The 13,658-nt window shown below is 58.8% G+C and overlaps 1 protein-coding gene across 1 annotated transcript; it reads left to right on the forward strand.

Moving 5' to 3' along the window:
* The first annotated feature begins 5,093 nt into the window (after positions 1-5,093).
* On the forward strand, positions 5,094-13,030 carry TMEM151B (transmembrane protein 151B). The gene is given in 5 exon segments (XM_040643540.1): positions 5,094-5,216; positions 7,384-7,824; positions 9,028-9,849; positions 9,852-9,953; positions 9,956-13,030. Coding segments are annotated over 5 exon segments (1,674 nt in total). The 3' UTR covers positions 10,142-13,030.
* Positions 13,031-13,658: the final 628 nt, after the last annotated feature.

A 13,658-nucleotide genomic window follows, 5' to 3' on the forward strand; every position in this document is an offset into this window, starting at 1 on the left:
GAACACATGCAGGGGGAGGGGGACAGGGAGAAGCAGGCTCCCCACCAGGCAGGGAGCCCAATTAGGGGCTTGATTCCAGGACCCCGGGATCATGATCTGAGCTGAAAGCAGTTGCTTAACCAACTGAACCATCCAGGCGCCCGTTTTCGTTTGTTTTTAAAGGAATATTTATTAATCATCTGCACAGGCTGGGCATCTTGCAGGGAGAGCACTGCTTCCTATCTCCTACCCATTTCTCTCAATTTCTGTGGTTTTCTCATCTATTGGTGCCCAGGAGTTTGGGTAGGGAACGAAAGGGGATATCTATTGTCTTTAAAGGAAGAGCTCTCTCTTTGGGTCCTGGCTAGAGGTCTTCTGCATCAACTTCCCAGATCATATAGAATTGGGCATGAGGATGTTTTTTTGTCTTTGTTTTTGTTTTTTTGAAAGTGGGTTTTCTCAGGCAAGCTGTTGTGTTAAAAAAAAAATTGCAGAGTGGTCATGTTTTTTGTTGTCTAAAAAAGCAGAGCGGTCATTCTTCACAGGGATGAAACACTGGCTCTGGGCGGTTACAACATCTGCTTACCCCTAGCCGTCAGGGAAGTTTAGTTCCTCATGGTGGGGCCAGGATGGGGAGGCCCCAGACATGCTGGGCCATGCTCTGCTGAGGTCCCCACCACAGCCACAGCCCCAATGCCAGCACATCTTTCCTCCTTTCCTGTCCCTTCTTTCCCTGGGCCTGAAGGGCCTAGGGAGGTTGTAGGCAAACTCCACCCCCATGGTGAGCCCCGACCCATTCCCCATGATTCATCCCCTACCCCAAGTGCCATCAACCCAGGGGCAGCAATGATCTTAGACAATCATTCCCAAGAGAACACCTCCCTTTTCCATCTCTGGCATTGGCGGAAAGAAGGTGGAGTGAGTGTAGACAGCTACGAGCCAGCTTTCCTACTGCCCTCCTCCAGGTAACTTCATTTTCTTCATCCATCTATTCCTCTGTTTGACAAACATGCATGGGGTTTTTCCTATATGCCTGACATTGGTCTTTCTGCTGGAAGCAAAACCGAGTAACAGTAATAACCAGCAACCACTAACCCCACCCCCACTCAAAAATGTCCCATGGTCCCAGCCTTCAAAAATCTCCCTGGCAATTATAATACAGAGTACTTGTGCCAAGACAGGAGTGAGAACAGGGTGCCATGGGGGCACACAGGGGGGTCAACTACCCAGTGGAGTGAGGGGAAGGGAAGAGGGCTGGGGAGAAGAGAGGTACCTAGTGTGTGTGCTTGGAGGGGTGAGTCAAGAGAGAAGAGTGGTGGGCAGATGGGAGGAGATGCCCCACTGCTCTTCATCCCTGTGGAGAAGCAGAGCGGAGAGGATGTGTTGAGCATGAGGCAGTGAGAAGCCATGAGGGGAAAGCCCAAGGAAATTGAGGCATCTCCTTCCCTTGAGGTCAGTGTGATTTCAGATGTTCTCAACTTCCTCCCCTGACATGTTCCTCTCTCATCCTCAAAGGCTAGAGCAAAAATACAGTCGGGAACTCCAGACCCAGACTGCTTGGGCTCAGATCTGGCACTATCACATCCCCATCTTAAAGTTGGGAAGCTGAAACCCAGAGAGGTGAGTTGAACTGCCCAAGATCAGTCAGGAAGGACAGAGCCGGGTTCTCCTGTCCCTAATCCCAAACTCTGAAAAACATTTTCCCTGAAACTTTGTTTCCTTTATGAAGGTCTAAGGAGTTGGGGCACCCACCGCAAGGACACAAGAACTCAGAGTATGCAGTGACCATCGCTTTCCTTCAGACAGAGCTGAATTTAAGGAAAAATCCATCCCAATTCGGTCCCGTGTCCCGCTCGGAACCGTAACAGGTGTGTAGCAGCCCCTTTTCTGGCCACATGAGGTCAGCATTGAGTCACTCACTGCTTCCAGCACCTTGCCTGCACTCTTGACTGGAAGCCCTTCTTGGGGACCCTTCAGAATGGGGAGAGGGACCATACAGTACCATTTGGAAAGATGACTTGGGGACTCTGACTCAGGCCTCAGCATGGTCGGGGGCCTGACTTTGCTTCCTCAGCCCCTCCAGTCCTCTTTCTCTCTGCTGTTTTTTTTCTGGTTCCCTTTGTAGTGCCCCCACTCCCAGCTTCCACCCACCCCAGCCAGTCTCCTCTTCAGGAAACAGGCCCGGTTGCCATGGTGACCAGCTGGTCAGCTGGCTCCTTCCTTGCCCCCTCCCTTCACCCCTCTTTCTCCTGAGCTTCCAAGGAAGGGTAATGTGTGTGGATGGAGGGGGTTGTTAGGGGTCCTTTATCTCCTGGGAGCTCTGGGGTTGGCCAAAAGGAGTTGGGCAAGCTGTCCTCCAAAGCCCCCCTGAGGTGGAGACAGGAAGGCAGTAGGGGTGGGGAACAGGAGCAAGATCACAACAACTAAATGGGGAGTGTGAGCCTCCTATCTGGGTTAGGAAAGAGCAGGGCTAGGAACTCTGCGTGGTCTGCAGTGAGGACTGAACTAAGTGGAACCGGCTGAGACCAGAAGTGGGGTTGGAGTTAGTTGAGAGGCAGGGCTTCCCGTAAAAAAATACGGGTGGGAGACACTGGAGTGAGCCACCAAGTGAGATTCCTCCTCTGCGCTGAGAATGGGGGAGAGGCCAGCCTCTTCAGGACCACACCCTTCCTCTGTTTGGGTCTGGAGGATGGAATGACTGACCGGTGGGGGATCATGACTGACCAGTGGGGGATCATGCAGGCTGGATGGTTCTGTAGCAGGAGGCCGCCAGCCAGCCACCTTAGCTTGGCCTGGAAAGAGGAGAATTGGAAAACGGAGGCAGGACCAGGAGCGGGTGTGTGGGGGAGAGTGGGACCGAGGCAGGGGCCATATTCTGCCTCAGGTGAGCACCCCAGCAGATGACTGAGCTTGTCCCCTAGCCCAGAGACAGTTCTCCAAAGCTTTGCCTTAAGTTGACTTCCTACCCACAAACAGCCCCATGGCCTTTGGAATGGAAAAGATCTGGACTCTAGGACTAGCTCTGTGAGTACTAGCAGGTGACCTTGAGTAAATCGCTCACACTCCCTATACCTTGGTTCTGATGTGGGAAACAAAGGCAGAAGAAAAATGATTAAATTTCCTTACTACCTACAGCCCATTGACAAGTCCTTGAAACAGGCCGAGTGACCTTCCTCTAGGGACTCCACTGCCTCAGTGATAATACTTTGCTAAGGGCAAAAGGCAGTCCTGGCCTGACACCCTCCTCCTCCCCCAGGATCCTGTAAGTCTATTTGAACATATAAAATTTCCTTTGGAAACTTCCTTTATCTCAACCCCCCCCCCCCCCCCAGCAAACACTTGGCGATCATCCCCCAATCATATGGCCCACCGATACACATCTGAAGGGTCTCATGACTAAGGTTTTATTAGACGGTAATAAATGACCTTTTCCCAACAATAGCTAGCCCCCTCCAGGTCCTGGAAACCTTGCTTCCAAAATTCCTTGGAGGCTTACGCTATCCCTAACCCCCTCCCAACTTGAGGGTATATAATGGGCCACTCCTCATGACCCCAGTGCAGCTCTTTCTGCCCATGGGTCCTGTCCCCGTGCTTTAATATATCACCATTTTGCACCAAAGATGTCTCAAGAATTCTTTCTTGGTCGTCAGCTCCGGACTCCACCTCACCTCACCTCACCGATGTCCCATAACCTCATCAGTTCCTCGTGGGTAAATAGGGGACCAGTTACTATATGTCAGAGACTCTAACACAGGACGGGGCACAAAGTAGGATTTCACAGTGCAGAAACAGATTGAATATGCATAGCCTTTATACTATTTATCATAATGATTAGTGCCCCTCCCCATTAGACTTTGTGCGCTTTGAGGGTAGACTGTTGTATGTTTCATTTCTGAACAGGGTACACAGTAGGTACCTAATGCCTGTTTATTGAATGGATGCATCCAGGAATGAATGAATGCATGTCAGTTTTCTTTCTGCCCGTCCCAGGCAGTACAGGGAAAAGCAGTGGGGGTGGATGGCAGGAAGGGGCAGGCTACTTGCAGTCACTCAGCCTGGCCTGGGGTCTATGACTTTGCCTCCTACACCCACAGAAGAAGGGCGGAGGCTTAGAGATCGTCCAGGCAACTTTTTCAATGCACAGATGAGGAAACTAAGGCTTAAAGAGGGGAAGGCACTTGCCCAAGGTCACGCCACCCCTTAATGGCAGAGCCAGGATTAAGAATTAGAACTCAGGCTTCCTGATCTCCAGCCTAGGTCAATGTACATGCTTCATTGCTTCTTTGGGGCTGTTCCTCTAGGGAAGGAAAATGGCTCTGTGAAGGCTGATTCCAATGTCCTCCCCTCTGCCCTCTGGTAGTCCTTTCTCACATCTCGCTCCAATCCTTTCCCTTTCATCCGATTCCCTCTCTGTTCACTTGGGTCTGGCCTCTGAAGGCTGGCTCCCGCCTTAACCCGTTACCAGCCAACTGGGAATAAGGATCTTCCCTAGGGTTCCAAGACTCAATTTCCTTTCCCCACCCGCGGCCCCAGGAACTTGCAGGAACCAACGATGGGGAGGGATGTTGGCTGAACCACTGGTGCCCACTCCGCAGAGAAGGGACGGAAGGAGTTGCGGCAAAGATCTTCCCAGGAAGGGGGTGGTGGTGGTGCGGTGAGAAAGACTGGGAGTGGGGAAGGGGTGCGGGGAGCCCCTGTTGCTTCTTCTCTTTGGGGGGTGGCTATTAGGTAGTCTTGGGGAAGGCGGAGTTTGGGGGGCCGGGGGCGGGGCTCCTGCGCTGGGAGGAAGAGGTGGGGCGCGCTGGCTCCAGCTCGGCTCAGACAAAAGGCGGCGGCGGGAGCGGGCGGGAGGCGGAGCGGCGCCGCGAGGGCCTCAAGGTGACACCCGCCCCCGGCCCCGGCCCCCCCGGCCCGGCCCCCCAGCCCGCCTCCCCACCCCCAGCCCCTAAGCCCCCTACCCCCGGTGCCCTTTCCAGGCCCCCTCCCCCCAGCGGGGGGTGGGGAGCAGCGAGGGCCCCGCCCCCTCCCGCCCCTTCCCCAGGGCCCGCGCAGGATGCCCTCGGCCCCCGGCAGCCCCCCGGGCAGCCCTGAGCTCGACGCACCCCCTCTACGCCATGTCCCCCCCTGGCTCGGGCGCGGGAGAGAGCGCCGGCGGCGGCGGCGGAAGTGGCGGCCCCGGGGTCCCGGAGGAGCCCACGGCGGCGGCGGCGGCGGCCGAGGGCCCCGCCCGAGAGGAGGTGAGAACAGGCGGCGCCCCTTCCCCGGGCGCGGCCGTAGCCTGGCCCCCCATCCCCCGCGGCGCGCGGCCCCCGCCGGTTCCGCCGCAGCGCGGCCGGCGCCCCGCACCCCGAGTCTGCCGCTGCAGCCGCAGTCCCGCGCCGATGCCCCCACCGGCGGCCGGAGATGTCCGCCGTGGCGGGGAAGGGGCTGCGCCGGGGGCGGGGCTCGGGGGTCCTGGGCAGGGGGAGGGGCCTAGGGGCGGAGCCTCGCGGACCCCGGGCGGATGGGGTGGGGACCGTGGCAGGAATCCTGTTTCGCTGAGGGGATGCAATCTTGAAGGCCAGGAAGGGCGACTTGGAGGGGCTGCAGAGGCAGGAGAGTACCATGGGGAAATGGTGGTGGTACCTGAGCTGTGGTCCTGAGAAGGTCAAATGTGTACAGAGGAGATTCCCCCTGGGGTCACTAGGAGGTTGTGAGTGCACCTCTCTCTCCCAACGTCCATGCAGCTTCCCCACTCCCAGGGGGGCCCTGAGCCCAGGAATCCTTCAGAGTGTTGGAAATAAGCATATCCCTAGTTGGGGGCCCTGTTCTTCAGTCCTCTTAACCTGGAAACAAAGAGACTGAGGAAGGTACCAGTAGCACTGCTCCCCTCCCCCATCGCCCGTGCACACTTGTGCACACAGTGTACACACCGCACTAGGGCAGAAGCACATGGGCAGGGACAGACCTGCAGGTAGAGACCCTTTCAGCTGTGCTTTCAGTGGGACACGTGCACCCTCAGGCCGGCACACGAAGGTACACGTTGCACACCCCCCAAGGACAAGGCTCCTGGAAAGGTACATGTACCCTAATCTTGTTTGTATATGCTGTGTGCTATTGCCTAGCCCACCTACCTATCTGCACTTCCAGATCTTTCCTCTCATTTCACACCAGGCTCAGGGCCCGCTGCCTGTGACTGTGCCCTTCATTTCCACCCTTTTCTCCCTTCCTGTGGCTAGCCTCCAGGTCAGGCCTGGCAAACTGGAGGAAATCAGGATCTCAGCAGGAGGGTGTGTGTGTGGGAGGGGGGAGTTCCTAAAGCTAGACAGCAGGGATGAGGAGTGGGAAGGCACAGCCCACCACCCAAAATCCTGGCTGCTGGGTGCCAGCACCATGGTGGGCACCCTGGATGCAGAGAATGAGACCCTGCCCTCAGGAGCACCCAGTCTACACGTGTAAACAACTCACTGGGGCGACCGTGGGACCGAATGGGCCAAGTGCTTTAACAGGCCCCCAGAAAGCCCCAAGAATCATTTTGACAAATGACTGGACTGCAGACGTCCTCCTTCCTACCCCCCTAACCCGGTCCCACATCCCCACTCCGCAGCCACTTGCCTCTGCCCTTCTGGATATCTCCTCCTGGACTGCCTTCTACTCAGAGATGCCAGTCCTCTCCCTCTCAACTTAGAACACGGGAAGGATGTTAGGGTCCAGGAAGGAGACTTACAGGAGGCCTCGGGGTCAGAATGTGGGGAGTCAGAGCTTGGGGTTTCCTGGGCAACCCCCCCCACCCCTCCAAAGGAGGTATGAGACTACTTGTCTGTGAGGGACGGGGAGGTGGATGGGTCAAAGAGGACTGGCTCCTGCAGAACCCAGGATTCAAAGAATCGGGAAGGTGTGAGGGCCCCACCTGTTCAGTGGGAAGGTGATGTCAGTGGGTCCCTCCCCGCTTTCCTGGAACACCTGGAAGGAGTCCTGGCTGGGGACCTGCCTTCGCTGATGCCTATCTGTCCTCCCTTGTCTTCCCCATCCACACCTCCTGTTTCATGGCCATCTTTATGTCTGTCTTTGGACTCTCTTTCTCTGGGTGCCATCCTATCCGTCTGTGTCTTCTCTGCCACCTGGGCCTCCTCCCTCCATCTCTGGCTCTGATCCTTCTCTGCCTTTTGGGGTGTCTGTCTCTCTCTGCACTTTCCTGTACTGGCGTTCTGGTCTCTTTTCCTGTCCTTGTGGCTCACTCTGGGTCATTTCTGCATTTATCTTTGGTCCTCGGCTCCCATCTCGGTCTTACCTTTTCTCTCCGCGTCCCTGTCTGCCTGTCATCTCTGATGCTGGCTTCCACCCCTCCGTCCATCTCTGTGCCGGGTCCCGCCACTCCGTCTCACTCCCCGTTCATCTCGGACCTTCCCCTGCCCATCTGAGCAGCAGCGTCCCATCCAGCCCTCTTTCACCAAGTCCCTCTGCCGTGAGTCCCACTGGAAGTGCCTGCTGCTCTCGCTGCTCATGTACGGCTGTCTGGGGGCCGTGGCCTGGTGCCACGTAACCACGGTGACCCGCCTCACCTTCAGCAGCGCCTACCAGGGCAACAGCCTCATGTACCACGACAGCCCCTGCTCCAACGGCTATGTCTACATCCCCCTGGCCTTCCTGCTCATGCTGTACGCCGTCTACCTGGTGGAGTGTTGGCATTGCCAAGCCCGCCATGAGCTGCAGCACCGTGTTGATGTGAGCAGCGTGCGGGAGCGTGTGGGCCGCATGCAGCAGGCCACGCCCTGTATCTGGTGGAAGGCCATCAGCTACCACTATGTCCGCCGCACCCGCCAGGTCACCCGATACCGCAATGGAGACGCCTACACCACCACCCAGGTGAGGGGCTGGAGGGGAGCACAGGCCAGTCCAGATGGGAGGGGGGTGCTGGGACCCTGACTGACTGCCCCCAGGGGGAGGAGCACAGGCAGCGGTGAGCTCTTGTGGACACGGAAACAGGAGGGCAGTAACAACCATGATAATAACAGCAAACACTAGCAGCCAGGCTCTGCCCGACATACATTATAAATCCCAAATCATTTCTTTAATCCTCGTAACAACCCTATGAGGTAGGTAACTACTATCCACATTTTACAGATGAGGAAACTGAGGCCTGGAGAGGTTAAGTACCCTGCCCAAAGTCAAACAGCTAGTATGTGGTGGAGCTGGGATTTGAACCCAGGCAGTCTGGCTCCAGGGTCTATACTGCTTAGTGCTTAATGGTTGGAGATGGCTTCCCAGGCACTATCTCACAGCATGCTCTCACCCGTTCAGTGAGGTGGCTGCTACCAGGTCCTCTTTCACAGGTAAGGAATCCTCAGCTCAGTGACTTGCCCGAGGTCTGCAGCTTCTAAGCGGTAGTGCTAGACTCAAACCTAGGGCCCTGGATCCCAAGTCCAAGGCTCCCAGAGGTGGGAGTCGGCTGGCAAAGAGATGGACGTAGGCGCGGGAGGCCCCATGGAGAGGTGGGGGTGGGGGCTAATTAGCACTTCCTGGACCCGCCAGGATTGGGCCTTATTAGAGCCCTGGGAGAAGATATTTTCTCAGTGGAGGGCGACCTCTGTCTCAGTATTGGGATGGGTAAACGGAAGCCTGGGGCCTGTGAGAAATCGGGGAGGGGGCTGGGTGAGAGCTAAGGTGGGAACAGGGAGACCAGAGACAAAGACCGGTGGACAGGGCGCTCCTCCGCCCACTGGGGAACACACTGTAAAAGGGGAAGAAGGGGCAGCGGGGGACTTGGGAGACAGGGCAAAAAGGCTGGGCAAGCCCGACGATGGGCGGTTCACCGCCAGCACCTGACCCCCTGACGAGGCAGCGCTTCATGACAATTAGCATGCACACCGGTAGGTCCGAGCTCCAGCCCGTAACGGAGGACGCTGAGGGCCTGCGTGACCCTGTAAAGCCGATGATAAGATGGTGCCCGGCTCCGAGCGGGCTCTAAAGCGGGGCAGCCTAGGGTTTGAGCGGGCAGCAAGAGCGGCGATGGGGCGGACGAGGGTGAGCCGACAGAAGCGACTCCCGCCGCCCTCCCCGGCGCCGCAGGTCTACCATGAGCGCGTCAACACGCACGTGGCGGAGGCCGAGTTCGACTACGCGCGCTGCGGCGTCCGCGACGTGTCCAAGGCGCTGGTGGGGCTGGAGGGCGCGCCGGCCACGCGCCTGCGCTTCACCAAGTGCTTCAGCTTCGCCAGCGTGGAGGCCGAGAACGCCTACCTGTGCCAGCGCGCGCGCTTCTTCGCCGAGAACGAGGGCCTGGACGACTACATGGAGGCGCGCGAGGGCATGCACCTCAAGAACGTGGACTTCCGCGAGTTCATGGTGGCCTTCCCGGACCCGGCCCGGCCGCCCTGGTACGCCTGCTCGTCGGCCTTCTGGGCCGCGGCGCTGCTCACGCTGTCGTGGCCGCTGCGCGTGCTGGCCGAGTACCGCACGGCCTATGCGCACTACCACGTGGAGAAGCTCTTCGGCCTGGAGGGCCCGGGCTCGGCGAGCAGCGCGGGCGGCGGCCTGAGCCCCAGCGACGAGCTGCTGCCCCCGCTCACGCACCGCCTGCCGCGGGTCAACACGGTGGACAGCACGGAGCTCGAGTGGCACATCCGCTCCAACCAGCAGCTGGTGCCCAGCTACTCGGAGGCGGTGCTCATGGACCTGGCGGGGCTGGGGGCGCGTTGCGCGGGCGGCGCGGCTGCAGCCCGCGGCGGCTACGGCGGGGGTGGGCGGCCGGGCGCGGCGGCGTGGCTGTCACCGCGCAGCTGCGAGCACTGCCAGCGCGCCGTCAGCAGCTCGTCCATCTTCTCGCGCAGCGCGCTCAGCATCTGCGCCAGCCCGCGGGCCGGCCCGGCGCCCGAGGCGGGCCGAGGCTGCCGGGAGCAACCGCTCTCTCGCTCGGCACCGCCTCTGGCTCAAGCGCAGACTGCCTGTGGCGCGGGCGGCAGCGTCACGGGCCGAGCTGCCCCACGAGCAGGACTGCCGCCTGTCGAGCCAGGCCAGCATGGGGGACGACGAGGACGACGACGAGGAGGAGGCCGGGCCGCCGCCGCCCTACCACGACGCCCTCTACTTCCCGGTCCTCATCGTGCACCGGCAGGAGGGGTGTCTGGGCCACAGCCACCGGCCGCTGCACCGCCACGGCTCCTGCGTAGAGACCTCACTGTGACCTCCGGCCCCTCGTCGGACTGTGCCCCTGGCGTGTCGCCGGGGGAGTCATGATGGTGACTGAGGGCTGTGCTGGGCATGGCGCGGGGAGGCGAGGGGGCGCGGGACCGACCCCAATGGGGTCCGGACCCTCCCCCCCCTTTCCTGTACATAAAGAAACCGACGGGCGGGAACTCCCGCCCCGGGCACAGTCGGCTCTTCCAGCCCCGCCCCTCACTCAGTTCCTAGGGGGACACCTCCCCTTCCTCCACGCACTCTCGCACACTCGAGATTTCCCGTCCAGCCTTTCAGTGGATCTTCTGACTGTTAGTGGCGACTGTGCACGGGCACCGCGTGGGGCCCGTCTCAAAGGCGAGGCCCTCGCTGTGCAGCTTGGGAGGTGTAGAAGCGTGGGGAAGGGAAAGTGGGGCTTTCCTTCCTTCGCTGCCTGGCCCCACCAGGGCCTCTCTCTACGGAGGGGCGGTGGTTTGGTGAACAGCAGGGCTGGCTTCCACCCAGCTAATGAGTTCAGTGGGTCTGAGGCGGGGGCCAGGGGTCAGCCCCGATGCTCCGTCTCGAAACTGTGCAAATGTTGCTATCTCCTCTTCTTGGCGCTGGCCCCAAACATCGGGGTTTCCTTTCTGCCACTCCCTCCACTGCTGTTTGTCTTGCTGGGTCCCTGGAGTTGTGGGTCCTGGAGGGACTGTGCTCACACAACACGCGCGTCACTCTCCTCCCTCCCCTCCTGCTCGCTGGCGCTGGAGAGCAGTTGCCCAGGGAGGAGGGAGGCCAAATGTGGAGGGTGTGGACCTCAGTCCCGTCTCTAAGCTGCAGCCTCCTGGCAGCAGCGTCCTGACCTGGGTTCTGGGAGGCTCTGCCTTCTGGGGGGTGAGATACCCCCACCCGCGTTCATTAAAGATGGTCAAGGTGAACGCCTGGGTGGGAAAGAGTGTGAGACAGACCTGGGTGACAAAGGGGCACTCTCACAGCAGGTGGGAGTGGGCAGTGGGAGGAGACGGAAAGGACCTCCAAAGGTGGGGGTGTCTGGGGTGACCCTCGCCTTCCCCAGACTTGTGGGGGGTGGTGTGAAGAGCGGTTGTCCCCACACATTACCTCTGCAGGGCTGAGGCTGTCCTCACGAGCCCTGACTGGAGAAATACTCAATTCCAGTGGCAGGGTCAGAGGCAGAAATTTTCTAAATCTTGCCCAACCCTCTGTCCTCCCCTATCCCATGAGCTGAAGCCCTGCAGGGTGCCCCAGGATCTTCAAAAGGGCACCCTGCCACCACCCAAGGGCGCTGGCCCCACATCCTGTTCTCCTGAAGTTCTGACACCGCCTTTTCTCCCCCACCACTCCCACCCTGATGTGCTTCGGTGTGCATGTCTGTGTACAACCTCCTGCCCTTCTGACTCCCCTGGCTAAAGTTTTCCCAGCGGACTCAGTGCCCAGGGATTGAGCTCCCATGTCAAGCTGGAGAGGATAACCCTTTGGGCCACCAACATCGCTCACCCCGATGCTCCTCACTTTGCCTGAGCCATCCGAGCTCCTCCTTCCCCTCCTTCAGCCTCCTCTCCCATCTTCCTCCAGCCTAGCCAGGCCTACACCTGCCAAGGGCATGACTGCAACCTATGCAACATCTCCTCTGGCTCCCCTTCCCCCTTCCCTGGGGGACTTGGGAGGTACAGATTGTGGGGACACCACGGCTCATGGCCCACTGGGGTTGAGCTTTACTTTCCTGTGGAGATGGCTGAGTGGGAAGGCAGAGGCGGGAGAAGGGCAGGCTTGGGCAGGAGGGAACAGTTGCCCACTAGGTTTCCCTGGGCAGCCGTGGTCACCTGCCTGCCAGCACTGAACCTGCCTGGACCCCGAGTCTATGCTCCTTGGGGCCCTGGTAGTTGGAGTACCCCTCTTTCCTCTGAACGGACATCTGTGAGGTCCAGGTGGTGAGCTGTGGCTGCAGGCCCCAGTTCTCGGCCAGCTGGCACTGGGATGTCATGCCCTTGTGTGAAGGCAGCTTGGCCACTTTATGGCTCCAAGGAGGGAGAGAGACTGTTCCTTCTCCCTCAGGCCCATTCCTGAGATGGAGCCTGAGCTAGGAGGAGGGGACAGGGGGCCCCCTATTATGATTTTTGCTTGTATCGACCATTTCTGCCTAGGTCTCCTTACACAGACAGCCTCACCTTCCACACACGCACAGACTTAGAGAGAAACCGATTCTTTGGTCTATTTTCTTGGTAGCTTTATTGATTGCCAGGGAAAACGAAAACCAGAAAATTAATTAATCTCTAAAATTAAACTTTACACTGAATGTTCTTGTTTCTCTAATTAGAACTTCTGCTAGCAGCTGTGGCTATGTACACACACACACACTCACTCACACACCCTCACAGCTACACGTTTGCACTCCAGAACTGTCAGAGGGTGTCAGGCACAGACAGACTCTAGGTTGCCCAGACAGGCACACAAGTGCAGTCACTCCCAAGCCCTCTTTGGTGCTCTGCTTGGCACCTGCTTGTTGGAAGGAGTCCCTGGAGAGCACGCACCCCCAGGCTGTGGCTGCAGCCCACGACCCACCCTTTGGAAAGACCACGGGTCTGGAGGCTCTGGACCCCTCAGTGGGAGGTGGATGGGGGGCGGGGCTCAGCCTGAATCTATCAGGTCCTCTGTGGCCCTGTGGGTTGATGCGACTCCTGTGGGCAGCCACAGAGCGATGGGGACTCTTGGAGGGCACCTGGAAGGCTCCATATGTGCTGAGGACAAGGGCTTGTGGGGTTGGCTGGGCCTGGCTGGGGAGAAGACAGGTCTCTGTCAATTGGGTGCATCACACTGTGGCCTTTCTGTTGTGGACTTCCAAGCGCAAAGATTGTACAAATCAAACTGGTGGATAATAAAGTTGTGGATGACTCACTGACTTCCCTCCGCGGTGTGGCATCTCCCCCACGCTCTCCTCCTCCCAGCAGAAGCTCCCTGGTGGGGGCAGTGGGTCTGAGGCCCTCCTGTCAACTCTGTTGCCCCCTTCCCAGGTTGGGGGGTGGCGGGAATTAGGAGATGGAATGGCCTGTAGAACGGGATCGCTTTAGCAGAGTCAAGTAATCGCGAGGTAGCATCGGCAGGGGTGAGGGTGGAAGAGCCAGGCAAAGCTCTGCAGTAGCCAGAGGAGAGAGAGAGAGTAGCCAGAGAGGAGAGAGAGAGCGTGTGTGTGTGTGTGTGTGTGTGTACCCATGCGTGCAGGCACGCCCACGTCTGGAGGTGAAGAAGTCCAGGATCTGTTAAGTAGGTGGCGGGGGGCAGGCAGTCAGGGAGATGGACAGCCTCCATGGGAGATTCTGGGCAGGCACAGGCTTTCAGAATCTTCTCTGCCTTCCCTAATCCTGGAAGCAGTCGGTCATTTCAGGGGGTCTGGTAATATACACTTCCAGGATACAGGGAATGGATCCCACTTCATACCCCTTCTCTCCCCCATCCCAGTCCCCTCCCCCTCTTCACATCTTTATCCGCATCACCCTTGATCACTCACCCCAAGAATATCCGTGGTCTCC

This window comes from Ursus maritimus, unplaced genomic scaffold (assembly GCF_017311325.1).
Source record: "Ursus maritimus isolate PB19 unplaced genomic scaffold, ASM1731132v1 scaffold_29, whole genome shotgun sequence".
Lineage (NCBI taxonomy): Eukaryota > Metazoa > Chordata > Mammalia > Carnivora > Ursidae > Ursus > Ursus maritimus.